Consider the following 24,476-nt stretch of genomic DNA (forward strand, 5'->3'; position numbering starts at 1 on the left):
GTTTTTATGCCTTCTGTTGAATAAATGGTGTCCTGATTGCCTGGGTCTTAAGTGTGTAAATGTAGCTGGACAGTGTTTTCCCCTAGATGGCCTGGTCAGCTTGCAGTATTGACACACCACCACATCAAAGTCTTTATCATAGAATTTATTTGAAAAGATGCTGAATTTGTTCCCAAGTATAATTTTAAAAAGCTGTTTAGGACCCAAACATATTTAAACATCTCTTACACATACAGAACTTTAGTTTACAAATATTCCAGAAGGCATTTTCTTAAGCAGTGAGCCATGCAGAATACTGTTGCTAAATGTTTCTGCCCGCCTCATGTTCTCTTGGTACAGTTTTTCCTGTTTGGCTTGATCCTGCTGAGGAATGTGCTTACCACTGGAAGCCAGACGCAGATTCGGCAAGTGTGTCTTGCCTCTTACAAGGCACCGCGTGTAACGTCCTGACCAGCTGTTGGTCATTTGTGGCAGAGGGGTGTGGCTGCTTTCCCCCTGCATCTCGCATGCTTTTTGGCAGATCAGTCAAGTGCAGGGGAGGATGAGGAGAGATGGACTTGGGCTCATCTTTCATCAGTTAAGTAGCCAATTATCTAACTTGTATTTCTGGAAACTGAAAAGGAAAGTTTCTAGAAACCATAAGAACAATTTAGGTTGGGATTTAGAATAACTGACACATTTTTAGATGGGACTGAAATGAATAAGAAAGGTTCTCCAAGATGTATGATTTTAAGTCCTTACTCCATAAATCTTCATTAAAACACATCTCAGGTTTGGCCTGGCTCACCAGGGTGTCAAGCAGCTACTCACCCTGCCTCAGCCTCAACTACAGAAGCTGCACCTTGGCAGGAAAGGGCCCACAGGTTACAAATAGAGCTTGATGAGCTCATCGCTGACTGCTGAGGGTGTCAGCACGCCCAGGTCTGTAAACAGCAGAGTGATTAAGGAAGGGGCAGTGTAGTCGACCCACGGATGCTCCTCTTTGAGGTCTTGTCCAGTCTGTGCGACCTTGAGAGTATCTGCCTTATACTGAGGAGAGAAGTACACATTAGTCGGCACTGAATGTTTAGGGCTCCATACTGGTGGGGCCTTGGCGTGAGTGATCAGTGTGCTACTTCCTGAGACTGCTCTCTGAAAATGGGAGAAGCTAGCTATGCAGGACGCTGGAGAGGAGGGCAGAGTTGTGGCCATAAGCCAGATCATGGCGGCGTGCTGGCCAAGAGCTGTAGTGTAACAAACTTAAATCACATGTCCCCTCATTCTCATGCCGGATTAACTTCTCCAGACCTCTCAAGGTATGATTGAGAGTCACAACAGACAGGTTGCAGCATGCCAGGGACTGTGCTAAGACTATCTTAGAATGCTCATGACCCTGTCAGATACTGCTGTGCCATTTGACAGACAAGGAAACAGGTTCAGAGGTTGAAATAAAAAGGACTTGCCTCAACTCGCACAGTTTATAAGTTGTGGTGATGGGAGCTGACCTCAGTTGAGCCCAAAGCTGGGACTTACCCACCAGCTTCTGGCTTCCTCTCCACCCATCTATGGTGCTACTTAAAGAGACTGAAAGACTGAAATTCTAGGGACAAACGTGTGAGTCCAGCCACCAATTTATCTTTGTATTCCAAGTGTTGGGGAAAGTAGCAATAGGAAGTGAAAAAACTACTGGAACATTCTTAGGACTACAATTTCCAAAGGTTTCAGTTTAGACGTTAGTACCCCTTCAAATATGTAAAACTCTTACCTTAAACTTATCTGGGACGTCTTGCTGGTTTAGTGGAAAGAGTCGGACAAACTTGAAACTTTCTGCAACCGCATAGAAAGGTTTATTCTGTGCTTTGGCACACACAGCCATCTGGTTGGTTCCAATCTGGGAAGGCAGGAAATGGAATGGATGAGCTCTAAAGTGCATCCGAAGTAGAAGCCACAGAAAAGCAGGCTGGGCTCAGTGGCGCACACCTGTATCCCAGCATTTTGGGAGGCCGAAGCAGGTGGATCACCTGAGGTCAGGAGTTTGAGACCAGCTGGCCAACATAGGGAAACCCCATCTCTACTAAAAATATGAAAAATTAGCTGGGCATGGTGGGGTGGGGGGCGCGGCGCCTGTAATCCCAGCTACTAGGGAGGCTGAGGCAGGAGACTCGCTTGAACCCAGGGGGCTGGAGGTTACAGTGAGCCAAGGTTGTGCCATTGCACTCCAGCCTGAGCAACAAGAGTGAAACTCCATCTCAAAACAAAAAAATTAAAAAAACAAGTGTTGGCAAGGATGTAGAGAAACTGGAACCTTTGCTTTGCTAGTGGGAATGTAAAGTAGTGCAGCTGCTGTGGAAAATCATTAGTTTCTCAAAGTTAAATATACAGTTATGTGACTCAACACTCTGCAGACCTCCACCTCCCAGGTTCAAGCGATTCTCCTGCCTCAACCTCCCAAGTAGCTGGGATTACAGGTGCCCGCCACCATGCCCAGCTAATTTTTCGTATTTTTAGTAGACATGGGGTTTCACCATGTTGGCTAGGCTGGTGTCAAATTCCTGACCTCAGGTGGTCCGCCTGCCTCAGCCTCCCAAAGTGTTGGGATTATGGGTGTGAGCCACCACGCCCGGCCTTATGTTATATATATTTTAACTAAAAAAAGCTTTCATGAAGCCTTTCTAAATTAAATAATGGAGAGAGAAATTGTAATAAAAAACGTAGGTCAAATGTGTTCAATTAAAATGAAAACAAACGACAGGCTGGCCACAGTGGCTCACGCCTGTAATCCTAGCACTTTGAGAAGTGGAAGGGTTGCTTCAGGCTAGGAGTTCAAGACTGCAGTAAGCTATGACCACTGAACTACACTACCACCTGGCCAACAGAGTGAACGTGTCTCTATTTAAAAATATATAAAATATTTATATATAAATACACATATTTTATACATACATACTTTATATGTAAATATACAAATAATATTTTTAAAATAAATATTTGTATGTATGTTTTTATTATGTGTATATGTATGATAAAGAATAAAATGTACACATAAAGAATTAAAAAATAAAAACCAAACCCCAATTCTAATTCAAGCCAATTTTGTATAAATTAAATATAAATTACACTTTTTTTTTTTTTTTTTTTCTGAGACAGGATCTCACCATCGCCCAGGCTGGAATGCAGTGGTGTAATCATAACTTACTGCAATCTCAAATTCCTGGACTCCAGTGATACCCCTGCCTCAGCTTCCTGGGCAGGTGGAACTACAGATAAGCACCACCACGCCCAGCTAATTTTTCTAATTTTTTGTAGAGACAGGGTTTCACTATGTTGCCCAGGCTGGTCTTGAACTCAAGGCCTCAAGTGATCCTCCCACCCTGGCCTCTTGAATTGCTAGGATTATAGGTATCAGCCATCACATCTGACCAAATTACATTGTCTTCATTTATGCAGATCAACCTAAAAAGAAGAAACATTTGACCAAAACTGGACTGACCATTGCTATGAGTTATGGGAACTGGGCAACAACTCAATACACCATGATGAAGTCCTGAAGTGAAGGAGGGTTAGAAGGAACTGTAATCAACAACACTGCTGTGGTGTCCTAGGTCAGCAAGACACCTCCAAGTCTTGAGCAGGGAACTGGGGAAAACTGACGCTCTTACCTTGTTAATAATTCCTCCGTTTTCAACAACTCCTTCGGCACCAACTATGACAAGATCTGCCTTCTCCATGATGTAGCTAAGGGGAAAAAAAGCTTTTCATGCTTTATTTTCTTGTCTTTAACGAGTAGCATCATCATCTGCAAAGATCAATATTCCATTTCTATCAAGGTAAGTTCCTCCCATAACTACTTGTTTTTTTTAAAGACCGCTTAACACGCGATAGACCCCTGGCATTGTTACCAGGGGCGTTTTTGGTTCATGACACTACAACGAGACATACACTTCACACTGCCGCCCAGGGCATGCACACGTACATATGTAACTGAAGCAAGAATGTCCTGACACAGCAGTCATCCTTCCAAGTGTGGTTTCCTCTACTTTCTGTTCTACTTCAGTTCAAACCAAACCAAATTTTAAAATCTGATGTGATCTGAAGTTGGACAAATGTGTTATGCAATTTTAAAATCTTTCTTTCTTTTTTTTTTTCTTTGAGACAAAGTCTCATTCTGTTGCCCTCGCTAGAGTGCAGTGGCATGATCTCAGACCAAACTTCTACCTCTTAGGCTCAAATGATCCTCCCATTTCAGCCTCCCAGGTAGCTGGGACCACAGCATACACCACCATGCCCAGCTAATTTCTGTATTTTTTTTGTAGAGATGGGTATTGCCCAGGCTGGTCTCCAACTCCTGCACTCTAGCGATCCGCCTGCCTCAGGTATGAGCCACTGTGCCCAAACTTAAGAATCTTTCTGGTACGATGAAGGCCAATTTAGTTTCTAAAATGAGCAATTAGAAGAATTCCTCAAAATGCTTACTTTTGAACACATTCATAATGTCCTTAATCTATTTTGTTTTCATTCCAAGAGATCATTACTCTTGTTTTCTCTTGTGAAATACACTGACAATCCCAGGAACATGTGACCTTGGCTTTGCCACGGAAGCTGCATCTTCTAGGTGAGACAAAGCATCCCAGCATGCCACTGAGGACAGCCAGGTCTTCACAGAAACAGAGGCCCTGATTACCCTCTGCTGATCCCAACTGACCTTTGTACTTTGCTCTTAAAATGCATTCACACTGGCCGGGCGTGGTGGCTCATGCCTGTAATCCCAGCACTTTGGGAGGCTGAGGCGGGCAGATCACCTGAGGTGAGGAGTTCAAGACCAACCTGGCCAACGTGGTGAAACCCCACCTCTACTAAAAATACAAAAGAATTAACCTGGCATGGTGGCATGCACCAGTAATCCCAACTACTTGGGAGGCTGAGACAGGAGAATCACTTGAACCTGGGAGGCGGAGATTGCAGTGAACCAAGATCGCACCACTGCACTCCAGCCTGGGCAACAGGGCAAGACTCTGTCTCAACAAACAAAACAGGCCGAGCATGGTGGCTCACGCCTGTAATCCCAGCACTTTGGGAGGCCAAGGCGGGCAGATCACGAGGTCAGGAGATCGAGACCATCCTGGCTAACATGGTGAAACCCTGTCTCTACTAAAAATACAAAAAATTAGCTGGACATGGTGGTGGGCGCCTGTAATCCCAGCTACTCGGGAGGCTGAGGCAGGAGAATGGCATAAACCCGGGAGGCAGAGCTTGCAGTGAGCCGAGATTGCGCCACTGCACTCCAGCCTAGGCGACAGAGCAAGACTCCATCTCAAAAAAAAAAAACAACAAAACAAAACAAAATCCCCAAAAAACAAAACAAAAATAAACAAAACGCACTCACACTTACAGCCATAAAGCTATAGACACAACTCCCACTCTCCCCAACATCCTACAGCTCTGTCTTCTTTGTATGCTATCACAGCCTCATAACAAGCTTGCTGGTTCAGGGCAGCTATTAATTAAGAAGCAGGACGCTACCTGCTGTGGTTTTATGAATGGGACTCAAACTTTCAATCTGAAAACTCTGCTGTGAGCCAGTGTGGGGTGGGGGAGGTGATTATGGCTGGGGAAGATGGGTACTCACCCGACAGCAGCATCTAGCACCACAGTGACAGGGACGTTGAGGTGGCAGAGGGCTTTAGCCATTTTCTTACTGAAGATGACATACATTTTTAGAATGTTAGAGGAAGTACAAGATAGTCCCACAGTGATGTATGATGAGTCACTTAATGTGGACAGTGGATGTTTGCTTGAAACTGACATTAATACTAATGAGTTAAGGGGCAGATCCCAAGACTTTGGACTAAGGAAACAAGAATTTCGGTTTTTTAGAAAGAAGTATTTTTGGAAAACTATACTCTTAGAGACTCTGGGTAAGAGATGTAAATTCAGGAAAAAAGGAGGAACTTTTGCTTTTATTATCATCTAGAGAGAGGGAGATGTGAGTTACCTATTCCTTGACAAAAATCTTTCATCAATAAATCTCTGCTCTACCACAGCGTTAACTACTTAAGTGAAACCCCTAGATCCTATACTGTGACCTGCTGCAAATTCAGTGATTTTTATTCCAAAGGCAGGAAAAGGTACAATGAAAGGCAATGCTGACTGCTGGCAAGTTGGGGGCACATTCTGGTTCTGATTCTGTTGGACTCTAATCTGCAGTTTGCTCTGTACGATGATGGCTGGGCACATAACTGAACAGAAAGGTACTTGCCCTGACAAATCAGGCTGTGACTCTGTGACGTATACACTAAATCGCTTCTTGGCCGCCACGGCTGCTTCCAGGACTCTCAGGACCACTCTGGAGTAGGCGTGAGTCAATATTGTCTGTGGACCAAGAAAGCTTCGTCAAAGGGCCAGGCTCCTTGCTGCTCACTCACACCCTCTGCACTGCGGCGCGTGTTCCCGACACCCTAAGCGTCTCTGTACACTTTCTCACAAATCAACCACGACCAGAAAGGAGACCTGCTGGTACAGTTTCCATCCCATTTGCAAGCTGAAAAAGTTTCTGCCAGGTCTCACATCCCATAGCAGGTGCAGAAAGGGAACTCCCACACAGTGTTACCCAAAGGATACAAAAGCCTGGATAGCTGAAGGTTCCATGAGGTTCCCTTGGGTTGGTTTCCCTATTTCTAAGACATGGTTTGCACACTCAGGCCTACGGGAACCAGGTAGGTAGCAGAAGTCACTGCAGCAGGTTGGGTGGGGTCAGCAGCAAAGCGAAAAGGCTACGGAAGGCTGGGTGTGCTGGCTCACGCCTGTACTCCCAGCATTTTGGGAGGCCAAGGTTGGAGGACTGCTTGAGCCCAGGAGTTCAAAACCAGTCTGGGCAACTTGGCAATACCCCATCTCTACAAAAAATAACAACAAAAAAAATTAGCTGGATGCAGCGGCATGTGCCTATAGTCCCAGCTACTTGGGAGGCTAAGGTGGGGTGATCACTCGAGCCTGGGAGGTTGAGGCTGCAATGAGCCGTAATCATACTCTAGTCTGTCTCAAAAAGAAAAGGTTAAGGAGGGCCAGGACTCCTCAGGCCTAGCTGTTGTCATGTGGCCCCATGACTGCCAGACGAGGTGACGGTTTTGCTTACAGGGGCCACAAATCCAATTTTGAAATGATGGCTAATTTTTTTGAATTTATAAACCGTTTGGGGTAATCACAACCTATCTGTGGCATGGATGCAACGTGTAGACACTTATACATAATTTCTTTTCTTTCTTGAGCCAAGGTCTTGCTCTGATGCCTAGGCTGGAGTGCAGTGGAGTGTTCATGGCTCACTGTAGCCTTGACATCCTGGGCTCAAGCGATCCTCCCACCTCAGCCACCCCAGTAGCTGGGACTATAGATGTGCAGCACTATGACTAGCTAATTTATTTTATTTTTTGTAGAAATAGGGCCTCTCTCCCTATGTTGCTCAGGCTAGTGTTGAATTCCTGGCCTCAAGTGAACCTCTGGCTAGGATTACACACATAAGCCACTGCAGTGGGCCCATAACCTCTTTTCTTTCTTTCTTTTTTTTTTTCCTTGATGAGACAGGATCTCACTCCTGTTGCCCAGGCTGGAATGCAGTGGTATGATCTCAGCTCACTGCAGCCGCAACTTCCTGGGTTCAGTTGATTCTCCCACCTCAGGCCCCCGAGTAGCTGGGACCACAGGACTGTGCCACCACGCCTGGCTAAGTTTTTGTATTTTTAGTAGAGATGAGGTTTTGCCATGTTTCCCGGGCTGGTCTTGGACTCCTGGACTCAAGCAATCTGCCCGTCTTGGCTTTCCAAAGTGCTGGGATTACAGGCATAAGCCACCATGCCCAGCCTCCATAACCTCTTTTCCGTGGAAGAGTGCAGAAGACAGAGTAAGACAAGAGGGCAGAACCGGCTCTCTAGCTCCTTTCTGGGTCCCACCTGAGAACCTGTTAGAAAGGCAGCTTCCTGGGCCCTAGCCCAAACCCACTGAATCCCAATCTGCATTTAATAAGACCCCAGCTGACTCCTCTGCACTTTCAAATCTGAGCAGCTCTGCTATGAATTTTGTCTAAATCAGTCCTGAGTAAGTGACTGCAGGTGAAGTACACATGTATCACACTACACTAGAGCAAACGAAACCTGCACAATACTGATGGCACAGTAGGTCTGTGGAAGGAGAAGGCCCCAGTGAAAGGAAGTCACAACCTTGCCTCCACTTGCCCAAAAAAGGCTTTGTTTGCAACTGGCTTTTGAACAAGTTTCACTCACTCTATTATGCCATTTATTTAATAACAAATGTCAAAGGCTGGGAAGGGGCTAATAAAATGGAGGACAAGATTTAAGAGTCAGTAGGCCGGGCGCGGTGGCTCAAGCCTGTAATCCCAGCACTTTGGGAGGCCGAGACGGGCGGATCACGAGGTCAGGAGATCGAGACCATCCTGGCGAACACCGTGAAACCCCGTCTCTACTAAAAATACAAAAAACTAGCCGGGCGAGGTGGCGGGCGCCTGTAGTCCCAGCTACTCCGGAGGCTGAGGCAGGAGAATGGCGTAAACCCGGGAGGCGGAGCTTGCAGTGAGCTGAGATCCGGCCACTGCACTCCAGCCTGGGCGACAGAGCCAGACTCCGTCTCAAAAAAAAAAAAAAAAAAAAAAAAAAAAGATTTAAGAGTCAAAATGCAAGTAAGTAATTTTATGGTCAGGGGAGGCCGAGGTAGCAAAAGGACGTATGCTGGTGGGAGGGGCATTATGAAAGTTTCATTACACCTGTGCTGGGAGATGGCTCAACTTGCACCTCCTGTCTTTCCTCACTTATAAACACTGAGCAGCTTTACATCTCTGTAATAGCATCTAAAATGAAGTTAAAAAGAAAATTTCCCTCAATCTCCCTTTATTGCTAACCTTCACTAAGAAAGTCCTCAGTGTTAACCAGTGACAAGAGCTGTTCTGTGTTAATTCAGATTTACTACATACACAATCATAAAAATACTTTAGTAAAACACTGTATTAAATCAAGAATCACACATGCTGTCCCACTGTCCTTCTCTGCCTGTTTACAATGACAACCGTCTCTAATAACAAGATCTACATTCGCGCAGCACTTACTAAGTGCCAGACACAATACCAAGCCCTCACACCCTTTGCCCCTTACACGTCCTGCCTCATTTAATCCTCACAACAACCCTAGGAGGTAGGTACTATTCTCACCCTTATTGAACAGATGAGAAAGCTGTGCAGAGAGGTTAAGTAACCTGTCCAAGGCTCCACAGCAAATGAATGCCAAAGCCTGGATTTTACCCCAGGCAGTCGGACTCGAAGCCCTTGCTCCTCCTTACCACGCATGATGGTTATCCACTCACCGCTCCATCTTTGATGAAAGTATGGCACAGATCTGCAATTTTGTTTCTTGACAGTGATATTCTTCTGAGAAAAAGTTCTCCCCGCTCAATCATGATCTTTTTACATTTGGAGTAATCCTAGGAAGAAAAGAGCAAAATGAGGGGACAGGGAAGATCCAGGTAATGCTGAGAATGTCTGTCACTAAATGGAGAAGTAGAAAGGTAACCCCAGGGAGAGCAGGTGCTTACGGAGTATTCCAGGGAGGTAAGGCTGATGAAGCGGAGGAAGAGCTCCCCGCCAGAGGACACTGCCACGGAGGAGTCCACACCACACAGGGTTTCTATGGCACTGGTGAGATTCGCCCTCAGGCCCTGGATTGTCTCCCCTGGAATGATCCAAGGAATGTGATGTTCACATTAGGACCACAGCCCCGACCTGTGTCTTCAATTCATTCATTCATTCCATGAACATTTATTAGGTACATACTCTATACCAGGCACTGTTCTAGATAAGACGGATACATCAGTGAACAAGACAGGCCCCTAGGGTTATGATCTGATGGAGTTTTGATTCTAATAGAGGAAGCGGATAGTAAACAAGCACACATAGAAATAAAGCCGGGTGGCCAGGCATGGTGGCTCACGCCTGTAATCCCAGCACTTTGGGAGGCTGAGGCGTGGAAACACATTGAGTAGCAGCGGCAGATGAGTTCTGCAAGGTGGTATGGGTGAGGCTAAGGTTGTTTGGATGTTATTTTAAGAACAATGGGAAGACACTGGAGGTTGCCTTAGAGACAAGCGTCTCTAGGCCTGCCCTTCAGATTAAAGGCCTTATTATTATTTTGCCTATACAAGATTTCATGCTATACCTAGATGCTAACGTTTAGGGTGCTGAATTAGGGGATCACAATAAATAATACTAATACCAGAATTTATTCTGGAACATTCCCTGTAACATCTGTACAGAATCTGGCACAAGGTGGAGGCCTAATAAACACTTATAAAGCTGAACTGCTACTGTAATTTAAGCATCATGGTTAACACAATATAAAATAGTCACTCTTGATTCAAAGCATATTTCACTTATGATAGGGATCCTTTTGATGACAACGTAAGGGCTCTCTCCAGATTGAAGTCTGAAATGAAGGCAGAAACTGAGCTTGGAGCTGTACTACTTTATGCAGGCAAACATGCATCTCTCACTTTCTACATTTCGAAGAGTCATGAGAAGAATTTCCTGGCCGAACACAGGCTCATGCCTGTAATCCCAGCAGTTTGGGAGGGTGAGGCGGACAGATCACCTGAGGTCAGGATTTAAGACCAGTGTGGCCAACATGGTGAAACCCCGTCTCCACTAAAAATAAAAAAATTTGCCAGGTGTGATAGTGCATGCCTGTAATCCCAGCTACTCGGAAGGCTGAGGCAAGAGAATCACTTGAACTTGAGAGGCAGAAGTTGCAGTGAGCCGAGATCGTGCCACTGCACTCCAGCCTGGGAGACAAGAGCAAAACTGTCTCAAAAGAAAAAAGAAAAAAGGGCTGAGCACAGTGGCTCACGCCTGTAATCCTAACACTTTGGGAGGCCAAGGCAGGCAGATTGCCTAAGCTCAGGAGTTCGAGATCAGCCTGGGTAACATGGTGAAACCCTGTCTCTAAAATACAAAAAAATTAGCCAGGCATGGCAGCGTGTGCCTCTAGTCCCAGCTACTGAGGAGGCTGAGGCAGGAGAATTGCTTCAACCCAGGAGGCGGAGGTTGCAGTAAGCCAAGATTGCACCACTGCACTCCAGCCTGGGCGAGACTCCGTCTCTTTTTTTTTAAAAAAAGACTTTCCTAAATCCCAGAGTGTTAACAGATGACTCTCTATACCTTTATCTCGCTTCAAGAACTCCAGCAACGTCCGGATGGCAGCCACTGCTGAGGCCATGTCAGGATCTTCTTTCATCTGAGACTTAAAGTATTCAATTAACTCTGGAAAAAGTGAAAAAAGCGATTCATCTAATTCATTTAGCAGCATGTAAGGCAAGAGAGCTTGTTAATGACTGCTGACTTTAAGAAGCAAATAATTTAAAAAATACTTTCTTTTTAGGGTATTTAGTTTCAGGGATGCAATAAACGTTGATAGGAATAGAGAAAACACCACTTTGCTGTTTGCAAGAGCTCTTTCTTATTTTGAAAAAGCTACTGGTGTGCAAGGTCTAAAAATTAAGCCCGAGTAAATGATGATGAAAAGTCATTCTCTCTTCAGCAACCTTGGCCCTAAGATCTGAGAGGATCCCAGAGTCAACCACCTTGCCAATTTCTCCTGCACCCCTCCAGACAGTCTATGCTAATACAAGTCTATTCACATACACATATATGTTACAAATACATATGGAGTTCCACCCACTCCCCTTTATTTCTTTACATGAAAAGTATATTAGTTTGCCCTTGTGTTTCACTTAATAAGCATACTAGATGAGCACATCAAATATGCCTTATTCATTCTCATTTTAATGACAGATACAACAAGGCAGGGAGTCTTACTCCTAGTTCACATATAAGGAAATCGAAACTGCGAAGGCCCTTCTGGAGACGGGCACCGGGAAGGAGCGTATGTGTGGGAGGGGTGCCTGCAAATACCGTCAGGGCGCATCCCTGAAAACTAGAGCAGCGCGGGGGATTTAGTTGTGACTCGAGGAAACACATCCACTGGAGCAGCCTGAAGTTCAAAAGAAATCTCTTCGGGAGCTCAGCCTGGATGTGAGAGGTTGGGGGGACCCCTGAACGGCTCTGCTGTAGCCTAGCAGCCCTGGCCTGTCCTGATTTACCCTTGTCGTCCATGGCGTCCTCCTGCGGCGGAGCCCCAGGGCACCCGAGCCGCCCGCGCTGTCTTGAACGGGTCCGCCGGCCGCGCCGCCTCCCAGCCAGTCTGACAGCGCACCGCACACCTCCGCACCACACTTCCGGCGCACTGCCGTGGCGCACTTCCGTACCCCACAACCGGCGCACCTCCGCACTCCACTTCCGCAGCTTAGGGGGCTGGCATGAGTCAAAGCACCTTGTGCGTCACTTGGCGGCGCCGGATGTTGGGCTGCGTAGCGTTTGAGACGCTCGCCTGACCACCGCCTGTTCTTCGCTGAGGTGCTGGGACAGCCATGGTTTCAGACGGTGAGGACCCTGCAGGGCGGAGTTCGACTCCAGGGCTCGGCGGGCTCGATCCGGCTATGACCGGCCAGATGGAGTGTGTCTTTTGGGCTGGATAGAACCCGTTTGGTCTTTAGAGGAGTAGGCAAGGCATTCAGTCATTCATTCAGTAAATATTTTTGGATCGCCTCCTGTGTGCAGGCATTATTTATTGGATTGTAGCAGAAATCGTGACAGACAGGGGCCTTAGTGGAGGTTACAGCCTACTGGGTGAAACAGACGACAATAAATAAAAATAATTTCGGCCGGGTCACACCCGGGTGGATTAGGCCTGTAATCCCAGCACTTTGGGAGGCCGAGGCGGGAGAATCGCTTGAAGCCGGGAGTTCGAGACCTGCCTGGGCAACACAGCCAGACCCCATCTCTACAGAAAAATAAAATAATTAGCCGGGCGCGTGTCTGTGGTCCCAGCTACTCGGGAGGGTGAGGCGAAGAATCACTTGAGCCCAGGAGTTCGAGGCTTCAGTGAGCTATGATCGGAGCACTGCTCCCAGCATGGGTGACAGGGCATGACCTCATCAATAAAAAATTAAAAAATAAATTAGTTTTCAAAGGATGAAAAGAGCTATGAAGATCTTGTAATAATACGGTCCTAGTTACAATAGTACATTGTGACTTTGAGGAGGCGCTGTTTTAATCGGGGCCAAGGAAAAGTGCAGGATATTGAAACGGACTCAAATGATTGTGTGAAGTTCTGGGAAAGTGCACTTTAAGTGCAAGGGCCCTGTGGCAGAGTTACAAGTTACACCGAGAAGGGAGGAATGGAGAGCTTACGGGTAGAGGATGGTCGGGAGACCCATTCATACATTAGCTGCCACATACACAGTCAGATGTCTTGAAGAAAAAGGAGGCTAGAGGGATGAGATCAGAGAACCAGCCAGTTTCAGGTCATGCAGGGCCTTATTGGCCGTGCTAGAGAAGTTAGGCTTTATTTTTAGGTACAAGACAAAGACATTGTAGAGTTTTAAGCCAGGAAGTGTTATGATCTGGTTTGCAATTTTAAAAGATCACTGTGGCTGTTGTGTGGAAAATGGACTGTGGGGAGCAAGAATAGAGATAGGGGAGTCCTTTCAGGAACTGTAATAATTGTCCATCCTCTCTTAATTGATGTGAAACCGTACCACAACCCTGTGAGGGAGGCAGGCCTGGCATTGCTTCTGTCTACAAATGAGGTAGCGAACTAAAGAAGGAAATTCACAGGGACATTGTGGGTGTATAGATGCACACTTTTCTTTACAGGCAACACTTTTTCTGTCTGGCAGACACAGCTGTATTAAGTGCTTCTGTCCTAGGTGCTTTGTTGTGTGATTTACACATTTTTTTTGTTTGGTTTTTCTATTTAAAAAAAAAAAAAAGGTGGCTGGGCACAGTGGCTCACGCCTGTAATCCCAGCACTTTGGGAGGCCAAGGTGGGTGGATCACTTGAGGTCAGGAGTTTGAGACCAGCCTGGCCAACATGGCGAAACCCCGTCTCTACTAAAAATACAAAAAAATTAGCTGGACGAGGTGGTGCACGCCTATAATCCCAGCTACTTGGGAGGCTGAGGCAGGAAAAGTGCTTGGACTCAGGAGGCGGGGCTTGCAGTGAGCCGAGATCGTGTCACTGCACTTTAGCTTGGGCGACAGAGCAAGACTCCGTCACAAAAAAAAAAAGAAAAAAAGAGACAAGATCTCACTATTTTGCCCAGGCTAGTCTCAAACTCCTGGGCTGAAGTGATCTTTCTTCCTCGACCTCCCAAAGTGTTGGGATTACAGGCGTGAGCCACTACACCAGTCCTGTTTTACACACTTTATTTTATCCTAGGATTAGCAAATTCCATTGTTTTTTAAGAAGTCCACAGTCTTAACTGGGCAGGACTGGGAAGAGAGATCAGAAGCACAACTAACTGTAAAATGAAGTAGTAAGTGCTAAGTGCCATTAGAAGAGAGAGCTGTGGGTTGTCAGAGGTGGGCAGTGGGGCAGTGAAGAGCCACAGTCTTTATAGTCAAGTAGATCTATCTTTAGAACAGGGCTTTGGCCTTGCCACTTGTTAGCAGGCCATATGTGACTTAGGACACGTTACTTTCATTTGCAGAATAGGAATACCATATTTCATATTTCAGCTAATCTAAGATAATGTTGATTATGAGATGTACCATTATGTAATATACCACTAAGAAAGAAAAAATGCCACTAATCTTAATGATAAGGATACCATCCAGATGTCAACAACTATTCGTTGTAAAAATCATGGGGTGGGGGTGGTCTTATAATTGATGAAAAATGGCAGGAAAATGTCCTTTGCTGGGTGGTTGTCAGGATGGAATGGGATTTTGGGATTGCAGATTCCGGTGCTTAGTGCAGAGGAGGCTGGCATTCCTTCTGCTCTGAGGTAGGAGAGTCATGAAGAAGAAAGAGTTTGCTTTGGTTTGGGGCCTTGAGGAGTAATTGGGATTTGAATATGCAGAAATCAAATATAGGGTGGAGATTATCCTAATGTAGAAGACAGGACTGCAAGAAGGAAAGTATGGAGGGAGGAAAGGCATTACTGCTCTTTGCTATTAAAAGAGCATCCTGGAGCCGGGCATGGCGGCTCACACCTGTAATCCCAACACTTTAGGAGGCTGAGGTAGGAGGATCACTTGAGCCCAGGAGTTCGAGACCAGCCTAGCCAACAAAATGAGACCCCATCTCTACAAAAATTTAAAAATTAGCTGGGTGGCTGGGTGCGGTAGCTCATACCTGTAATCCCAGCACTTTGGGAGGCCAAGGCAGGCAGATCACTTGAGGTCAAGAGTTCGAGACCAGCCTGACCAACGTGGAGAAACCCCATCTCTACTAAAAATACAAAATTAGCTAGGCTTGGTGGCGCATGCCTGTAATCCCAGCTACTCAGGAGGCGGAGGCAGGAGAATCACTTGAACCCAGGAGGCGGAGGTTGTGGTGAGCCGAGATCGCGCCATTGCACTCCATCCTGATCAACAAGAGCAAAATTCCACCTCGAAAAGAAAAAAAATTTAGCTGGATGTGGTAGTGCACGCCTGTTGTCCCAGCTATGTGGGAGACTGAGACAGGAAGATCACTTGAGCCCAGGACGTCAAGGCTGCAGTGAGCTATATTTGTGATACTGTACTCCAACCTTGAGACCTTGTCTCAAAAATTTGTTTAAAAATACATAAATAAATAAATGAGCATCCTGGGCCTTTCATAACAGTGTGTGCTCACAGGTTTGTATGTCTATCTGTCACCTCAATTAGAGTATAGTCTCTTTGAGGGATTAGACCCAGTATCCTCAACATCTTAACGCTGTTGTTGAAGGACTAATGTGTTTGGGGTGGTGCATGCATGTAGTCCTTACTCCACTGGGGAGGCGGACGCAGGAGGATCGCAAGCCCAGGATTTCAAAACCAGCCTGGGCAGTTTATCGAGACCCCCATCTCTTAAAAAAAAACTCAAAAAGGCCAGGCACGGTGGCTCACGCCTGTAATCCCAGCACTTTGGGAGGCCGAGGCGGGCGGATCACAAGGTCAGAAGATCGAGACCATCCTGGCTAACACGGTAAAACCCCGTCTCTACTAGAAAAAATATACAAAAAATTAGCCAGGTGTGGTGGTGGGCTAAATCTGGAGTCCCAGCTACTTGGGAAGCTGAGGCAGGGAGGATGGTGTGAACCTGGGAGGCAGAGCTTGCAGTGAGCCAAGATCGCGCCACTGCACTCCAGCCTGGGTGACAGAGTGAGACTGTCTCAAAAAAAAAAAAAGAAGAAAAAAAAATCCAAACAGATGATGAATGTGTTGTAGCCTGTTTAGTTTAGAGAATAGAATTCCTCTTAACGGTAAAATTTTGATGCAGGAATTGCTTTTCCCTCTGTTTTTTTACTTTTTTTTTTTTGAGACAGAGTCCCGCTCTGTCGCCCGGGCTGAAGTGCAGTGGCACGCTCTTGGCTCACAGCAACCTCTGCCTCCCAGGTTCAAGCGATTCTCCTGCCTCAGCCTCCCGAGTAGCCGGAATTATAGGCGTGTGCCACCATGCCTGGCTAATACTTGTATTTTTAGTAGAGACGGGGTTTCGCGATGTTGGCCAGGCTGGTCTTGAACTCCTGACCTCAGGTGATCTGCCCACCTCAGCCTCCCAAAGTGCTGGGATTACAGGCTTAAGCTACTGCATCCAGCCTGGTTTTTTTTACCTTTTAAAAAGTGACGCTTTTTTTTTTTTTTTTTGGTACGGAGTCTCGCTCTGTCCCCCAGGCTGGAGTGCAGTGGCGCGATCTCGGCTCACTGTAAGCTCTGCCACCTCCAGGGTTCACGCCATTCTCCTGCCTCAGCCTCCTGAGAAACTGGGACTACAGGCGCCCACCACCATGCCCGGCTAATTTTTTTGTATTTTTAGTAGAGACAGGGTTTCACCGTGTTCGCCAGGATGGTCTCGATTTCCTGACCTTGTGATCCGCCCGCCTTGGCCTTCCAAAGTGCTGGGATTACAGGCATGAGCGCCCGGCCTAAAAAGTGACTCTTAATTACAATTGGCCTTGCTGCTACATGCTTTGATGGGTATGGGCCAAATTGACATCTAAGCCTCCCTTTAATTTTTTGCTCCTGAAATTCTACCACTGGGATTCCTACTACTGGTTAATCAGTGCCTTCTGTCCTTGACCAGGCATTCAGAATGCAGCAGGTGTTTTTGTTGTTGTTGTTGTTGTTTTTTGTTTTTCAGACAGAGTCTCATTCTGTCTCCCAGGCTGGAGTGCATTGGCAGGAACATGGCTCACTGTAGCCTTGACTTCCTGGTCTCAAGCGATCCTCCCACCTCAGCCTCCTGAGTAGCTGGGACTACAGGCATGTGCCACCACGCCTGGCTATTTTTTTTTTCCCAAGATGAAGTCTTGCTCTGTCACCTAGGCTGGAGTGCAGTGGTGCAATCTTGGCTCACTGCAGCCTCCGCCTGCCAGGTTCAAGTGATTCTCCTGCCTCAGCCTCCCGAGTAGTTGGAGTTACAGGTGCTTGCCACCAAGCCCAGCTAATTTTTTGTGTGTGTATTTTTAGTAAAGATGGGGTTTCTTACCATGTTGGCCAGGCTGGTCTTGAACTCATGACATCAAGTGATCCGCCCACCTCGGCCTCCCAAAGTGCTGGGATTACAGGCGTGAGCCACCGTGCCCGGCTCTAATTTTTGTATTTTTAGTAGAGAAAGGGTTTTGCCATGTTGCCCTGGCTGGTCTCGAACTTCTGAGCTCAAGCCATCTGCCTGTTTTGGCCTCTCAAAGTGCTGGGACTGCAGGCCTGTGCCACCACGCCTGGCCCTCGCTCAGTAGGTATTTACTGAGCAGCTGCAGTGTGCTAGGCAGTGTGGTAGAAGTGAGGATAAGCAGTGAACAAAAAGACAAAAATTCCCACCCTCATGGAGTTTACATTTAGTGCGTTAGAGATATAGTGGTTCAGGACGTAGACAAGAGCTTGCTAAGGGTTCACTGTGCTTTAAAACATTTTTTTTTTTTTTTTTTGAGACGGAGTCTCGCTTTGTCACCCAGCCCAGGCTGGAGTGCAGTGGCACGACCTCGGCTCACTGCAAGCTCCACCTCCTGGGTTCACGCCATTCTCCTGCCTCAGCCTGTCAAGTAGCTGGGACTACAGACGCCCACCACCACGCCTGGCTAATTTTTTGTATTTTTAGTAGAGATGGGGTTTCACCGTGTTAGCCAGGATGGTCTCGATCTTCTGACCTCGTGATCTGACTGCCTCGGCCTCCCAAAGTGCTGGGATTACGGGTGTGAGCCACTGCGCCCGGCCCCGCTTTAAAGCTTTAACTGGGTCTTCTGTTAATCTCATAATTAGAAGGTGATAAATATTTAAAGGCTTATAGTGGTGCTCTGGATTTAATTTATGAATTCGAAATGTTAGCTTTGATTCATTTTTATGAAGCTGATGTTTTAAATTTTATTTCTTGTTAATATTTTCAGAAGATGAATTGAATCTTCTGGTTATTGTAGTTGATGCCAACCCAATTTGGTGGGGAAAGCAAGCATTAAAGGAATCTCAGGTAAGACTGCTTGAGGAGGCCTTTGGAGAATTCTCATTTAACTGAGTGTTTATATTGCTTTTTTAAAAAATGGCTTTATTAAAGTATAATTTACATATTGTAATATTCAGCCACTGTACAATTCAGTGATTTTTTTTTTTGAGGAAATTTGCGAAGTTGTGTAACCAGCCCTACACTTCTGCTTTTTTTTTTTTTTTTTTTTTTTTGAGACGGAGTCTTGCTCTGTAGCCTCGACTGGAGTGCAGTGGCCGGATCTCAGCTCACTGCAAACTCCGCCTCCCGGGTTCAAGCCATTCTCCTGCCTCAGCCTCCGCAGTAGCTGGGACTACAGGCGCCCGCCACCTCGCCCGGCTAGTTTTTTGTATTTTTAGTAGAGACGGGGTTTCACCGTGTTAGCCAGGATGGTCTCGATCTCCTGACCTCGTGATCCACCCGTCTCGGCCTCCCTAAGTGCTGGGATTACAGGCTTGAGCCACCGCGCCCGGCCACACTTCTGCTTTAGAACATTTCTTTTACTGCATCACGTTCCGTCGTGCCTGTTTGCAGTCAATCCCTGCTTCTATCTCCAAGCTGCAAGCAACCACTGATCTGCCCTCTATCTCTAAATTCCCTTTTCTGGACATTTCATGTATTGATTCCATATAATATGTTGTCTTAAAAAATACTTTCTATTTTGAAATATTTTATTTTTAAATAATATAGACATAGGAAACCAGAAAAGGTACAGAGAGATCCTGTGTGCCCATCACTGAAGTTCTTTCAGTGGTGACATCTTATATAACCATAGTACAGTTTTGAAACTGTCAGTGCAATCTACAGACCTAATCAGATTGCAAGTTTTACATGCGCTCATTTGTGTGTTTGCGTGCGTGCGTGCGTGCGTGTGTGTGTGTGTGGGGTTCTGTGCAGTTTTACCACATTCATCGATGGGTGTGTTCATCAGCTCCACCCTCAGGATATGGAACTGTTGCTTTATTACAAAGGAGCCCCGTCTATAGTAGTTACAGAACCTTCCTAGTCCCCATCCCTAACTGCTAATAAACATGAATATGCTAATCAGATCTCCATTTCTATAATTTTATTTTGTATATAGATCATACAGTTGGTAATCTTTGAGGTTGGCTTTTGTTTACCCAACATAATGCCCTTGAGATCCATCCAAGCTGCTGCCTGTATCAGTAATTTTTCCTTTTTTTTTTTTTTTTTTGAGACAAGTGTCTCACTCTGTTGCCCAGGCTGGAGTGCAGTGGTGCCACCATAGCCCATTGCAGCCTCACATTCCTGGGCTAAAGCAGTCCTCTGGCCTCAGCCTCCAGAGTAGCTGGTACTACAGGTGCACACCACCATGTCTGGCTAATGTTTGTATTTTTTGTTGAAACGGGTTCTCACCATGTTGCCCAGGCTGGTCTTGAACTCTTGGCTTCAAGCAGTTCTCCCAAATAGTCCTATAATCCCACCACTTTGGCCTCCCACAGTGCTGGGATTACAGGTGTGAGCCACCATGCCAGCCCATTACATAATTTTTAAGTATAGTCACCCTACTGTGCTATCAAACATTGAATTAATTTATTAATTAATTTATTTATTTTTCCTGAGATGGAGTCTTACTCTGTCACCCAGAGCTAGAGTCCTATGGCATGATCTCGGTTCACTGCAGCCTCTGCCTCCCGAATTCAAGCAATTGAGATGGAGTTTTGCTCTTGTTGCCCAGGCTGGAGTGCAATGGCGTGATCTTGGCTCACTGAAACCTCCGCCTCCTGGGTTAAAGTGATTTTCCTGCCTCAGCCTCCCGAGTAGCTGGGACTACAGGCATGCACCACCACACCCAGCTAATTTTTGTATTTTTGGTAGAGACGGGGTTTCACCATGTTGGCCAGGCTGGTCTCGATTGCTTGACCTCGTGATCTGCCCACCTCAGCCTCCCAAAGTGTTGGGATTACAGGCGTGAGCCACTGCGCCTGGTCGATCTCTTCTTACTTGTGATTCTATTTCCAAAAAAGATCCCATACACATGTACCAGAAGTTAGGACTTGAACATGTCTTTTGCGGGGACATAATTTGATCCACAACAGTTGCTCTAGGGATTACTGTATTTGTCTTACCATTGTCTACTTTAGGTTAATACTCATTTAATTCCAGTAAAATATAGAGGCTTTGCTCCAGTATAGATCCATTTCCACCCCTTCCCCGCGTTCTTACTGTCATACATATCACCCCTGCATGTTACAAACCTGACAATGCAGTGTTACAATTGTTACTTACACAGTTGTTCATACCAAGTATAAGCATCTTTTTGCTTGTTAACAAAAAATAAAAATATCACACAATATTCATGTTAGAACTATACTCATTCTTCCCTTGAAACCATACTCTTTTTTCTTTTTTTGAGATGGAGTCTTGCTCTGTCGCCCAGGCTGGAGTGCAGTGGTGCGATCTCGGCTCACCGCAGTCTCCACCTTCCGGGTTCGAGCAATTCTCCTGCCTCAGCCTCCCGAGTAGCTGGGACTACAGGCACATGCCGCCACGCTCAGCTGGTTTTTTGTGTGTGTATTTTAGTAGAGTTGGGGTTTCACCGTGTTGCCCAGGCTGGTTGCAAACTGCTGAACTCAGGCAATCCACCTGCCTCAACCTCCCAAAGTGCTGGGATTACAGGTGTGAGCCACCGTGCCCGGCCAAACCATACTCATTTTTCAATTGGCTATGGATACAAGAATTCAGCAAAAATCAACATAGGCATTCTGTGAGAATCCATTGACTGTATGCGATTTACCATAAAGAGTATTGTGCATTTCACTGTTATTTGTAAATTGTGTGCTACAGACTACTGTGTCAGTAATATCTGTGTGTACTTGTGTACATGTGTACCTCATTTTTGGAGAGCGAATGGTTAAACGTCTGCCAGCACGTCACTGCATGCTGCCCTGTTACTCCAAAAAGGCTGCGTTTGCACTCATCAGTGCTGTGTGAGAGTTCCTTTTTTCTTGTACCAACACAAGATGTTCATTCTCCTTATTTCATCTTTTGTCAATATGAGGAGCAAAAAACAATGTAATCTCAATTTGCTTTTAGTGTATTTCGTGGCCATTTGTATTTCTCTCTTGGGACATCACCCACTTCTTTCTTTGGATATTCATGGCATGTGGTTTTTTTTAAAATTAATGACTTATGGACACTCTTTATATTAAAAGATTAACCCATTACTTGTCATATGTTGCAACTATTTTTTTCCAGTTTGTAACTTGTTTTCTTTCACTTTTATTTATATTGTCACTTTTTGCAAAATAGAAATTTTAATAGATTTAAGGTTTTTTTTCCAGTAGGGTGAAATTTACCGTGTTTTGGTCTTTTTTTTGAGATGGAGTCTTACTCTGTCACCCAGGCCGGAGTGCAGTAGCACGATCTCAGCTCACTGCAGCCACTACCTCTGGTGCTCAAGCAGTCCTCCCACCTCAGCATCCCGAGAAGCTGTGACTACAGGCATGTGCCAACACACCCAGCTGATTTTTGTATTTTAAGTAGAGACGGGGTTTTGCCATGTAAGCCAGGCTGGTCTTAAACTCCTGACCACAGGTGATCTGCCTGCCTCGGCCTCCCAAAGTGCTGGTATGTGAGCCACCACTCCTGGCCACCAGTGTTCTGTTTTCTACCTGAAGTATTTATTTAAGAGAAACAGACCTTATTCTAGGATTATGAAAGTATCTACTTATGAAGACTAAAACTTCAAGGATCATTTGTTTAGTTTGTTACTAGAGAAATTTCTCTGAACATTTTGAATACCAAAAAAAAAAATACTGACTTATGTATCTTAATAATATTAGTTCTTATGGGAAGGTGATATTCTGTATTTGTTTTTTCAAACTTTAAAAGTTTTTAGGCTGGGCATGGTGGCTCACACCTGTAATCCCAGCACTTTGGGAGGCTGAGGCGGGCGGATTATGAGGTAAAGAGATCGAGACCATCTTTGCCAACATGGTGAAACCCCATCTCTACTAAAAATCAAAAAAGTAGCTGGGCGTGGTAGCATAGGCCTCTAGTCCCGGCTACTGGGGAGACTGAGGCAGGAGAACTGCTTGAACCTGGGAGGTGGAGGTTGCAGTAAGCCGAGATCGGGCCACTGCACTCCAGCCTGGCGACAGCGTGAGACTCCATCTCAAAAAAAAAAGTTTTTAATTCATTTGCCCACTAAGTATACTGAGCAACCACTATATTGTTCACTAAGTATATACCAGACATACAGTAGTGGCTCAGTATACTTAGTGAACAAATATATTAAACATTTTTACAGGTCTCCAGTGTTTTCAGTATGTATTCATTATCTACTCCACATATAGTAATAGTTTGCTGGAAATTTTATCACAGAACATGTGACATGTTTGTTATTCCTTAAATTTTACGCTGCAAATATTTGTGGAATATTGTACTAATGTAGAAATAATCTCATATAAGAAAATTAGAAAACTATAGTTTTTAAGTGTTTTTGTTTATGGCTTTGGAGGAAGGGAGCTCCTGAGCAAATGTTTAACAGTGAATAATTATCTAAAATTTAAATGAAGTCTTTTGTTTGTTTGTTACAGGGTCTAGCTCTGTTGTCCAGGCTGCAGTACAGTGGTACAATCTTGGCTTACTGCAGCCTGGCTCTCCAGGGCTGAAGCGATCCTACCACCTCAGCCTCCAGAGCAGCTAGGACTATGGGTGCACACCACCATGGCTGGCTAGTTTTGTTTCTTTTTTATAGAGCTAAGGTTTCATTATGTTGCCCAGGCTGGTCTCAAACTCCTGAACTCAAGCAGTCCTCCCACCTTGGCCTCTCAGGCTGCTGGAATTACAGGCTTGAGCCATTGCACCCGATCTAAACAAAATCTTAATTATGTCAAGACCTGACATGGTTATTTGGATAGCTAATTTGTTTTTCTAATGTCTTTCTTTTTTTTCAACAGTTTACCTTATCCAAATGCATAGATGCTGTGATGGTGCTGGGAAATTCGCATTTATTCATGAATCGTTCCAACAAACTTGCTGTGATAGCGAGTCACATTCAAGAAAGGTATGACCGTTGTGATTGCTTTTCCTATTCAGTGCTTAACATTCATGATTTTTTTGTGCCAGTTGGCATGTTTTGTTCCTATTCCATGTTGCAAAAGAAAATGTTTTCTGTGCCAGTGAACAGCCACAGCACCAAGAGCCAGTACGTGTACATTGTGATATCCATGAATTTTGCAAACCTCATCGTTAGTCGGTAGTAGAGTTACATAATGGCCCGTGTAATTTGCACAGATTGAACTATATTATTTAGGCAGAAAGGGGAAGAGAGCTATCCAGTCGGGCAGCTACTTTCCCTCACCTGTCTTCCCATTTTGTGTCTGCCCCAGAGTGCAAGTGAGATGGGAGATGTGATTCTGTTTACTTTTGGCTCTGCATAGTTCTCGTGGCCTGTTTCCCTGCTCTGTGAGTGAACCTGGTGCTTAGAAATAAGGATTTTTCTTATAACACTGGCTTCTAAACCCAAGCCAACTACTCCATCTGGTGCTTGGCAGAAGAAACAGTGGTCGTTTCTCACACTGGTCTGAAACTGGCTGTGTTAGACTCACTGCAAGATGGTGCAGAGCCTGCAGCTGATGTGTAAATGTGACCGTGGATACAGCAAAGTTTTTGTGAATAATTTGGGCCATATTTACTTCTCACATTATGCACTGACAGAAGAGTTGAATTCCCATGTAAGACACAGCTCTTCGATGTCTGTTTTTTTTGGTTTTTGAGACAGGGTCTTGTTCTGTCACCCAGGCTGGAGTACAGTGGTACTATCATGGGCCACTGTAGCCTCTGAACTTCTGGGCATAAGTGATCCTCCTGCCTCAGCCTCCCAAGTAGCTGGGACTGCAGGTGTTCACAACCACACTCGGCTAATTTTTGAATTTTTTATAGAGATGGGCTCTCACTGTGTTGCCCAGGCTGGTC

At 45.5% G+C, this 24,476-nt stretch overlaps 2 protein-coding genes across 3 annotated transcripts in view; one reads left to right on the forward strand and one right to left on the reverse strand.

The window, feature by feature from the left end:
• Positions 1-129: 129 nt before the first annotated feature.
• EIF2B1 (eukaryotic translation initiation factor 2B subunit alpha) lies at positions 130-12,313 on the reverse strand. The gene is made up of 9 exons (XM_008005132.3): positions 12,130-12,313; positions 11,189-11,290; positions 9,571-9,707; positions 9,343-9,459; positions 6,236-6,348; positions 5,606-5,674; positions 3,639-3,714; positions 1,745-1,870; positions 130-1,029 (listed from the first exon to the last, which is right to left on the reverse strand). The coding sequence occupies exons 1-9, from the start codon at positions 12,140-12,142 to the stop codon at positions 865-867; spliced, it is 918 nt and encodes a 305-aa protein (XP_008003323.1). The 5' UTR covers positions 12,143-12,313; the 3' UTR covers positions 130-864.
• Positions 12,314-12,354: 41 nt separating this feature from the next.
• The window catches only part of GTF2H3 (general transcription factor IIH subunit 3), a 29,173-nt gene continuing 17,051 nt past the window's right edge, over positions 12,355-24,476 (forward strand). Inside the window, exons 1-3 of one of the 2 annotated variants that reach the window (XM_008005129.3) lie at positions 12,355-12,469; positions 18,442-18,521; positions 23,459-23,565. In XM_008005129.3, coding sequence (XP_008003320.1) covers positions 12,457-12,469; positions 18,442-18,521; positions 23,459-23,565 — 200 coding nt within the window. In that variant the 5' untranslated portion in view covers positions 12,355-12,456. The remainder of the gene's footprint in view (positions 12,470-18,441; positions 18,522-23,458; positions 23,566-24,476) is intronic. The other variant, XM_008005130.3, reaches the window with a different exon arrangement.

The sequence above is a fragment of the Chlorocebus sabaeus genome, chromosome 11 (assembly GCF_047675955.1).
Source record: "Chlorocebus sabaeus isolate Y175 chromosome 11, mChlSab1.0.hap1, whole genome shotgun sequence".
NCBI lineage: Eukaryota > Metazoa > Chordata > Mammalia > Primates > Cercopithecidae > Chlorocebus > Chlorocebus sabaeus.

Bases quoted from the DNA above. Each gene is read 5' to 3' on its own strand.
- EIF2B1 (XM_008005132.3), bottom strand. The intron at 9,708-11,188 runs GTATAGAGAGTC...GGATCATTCCAG, and splicing joins GTTCTTGAAGCGAGATAAAG to GGGAGACAATCCAGGGCCTG. The intron at 6,349-9,342 runs GTGAGTGGATAA...CTTGGTCCACAG, and splicing joins CTTTCATCAAAGATGGAGCG to ACAATATTGACTCACGCCTA.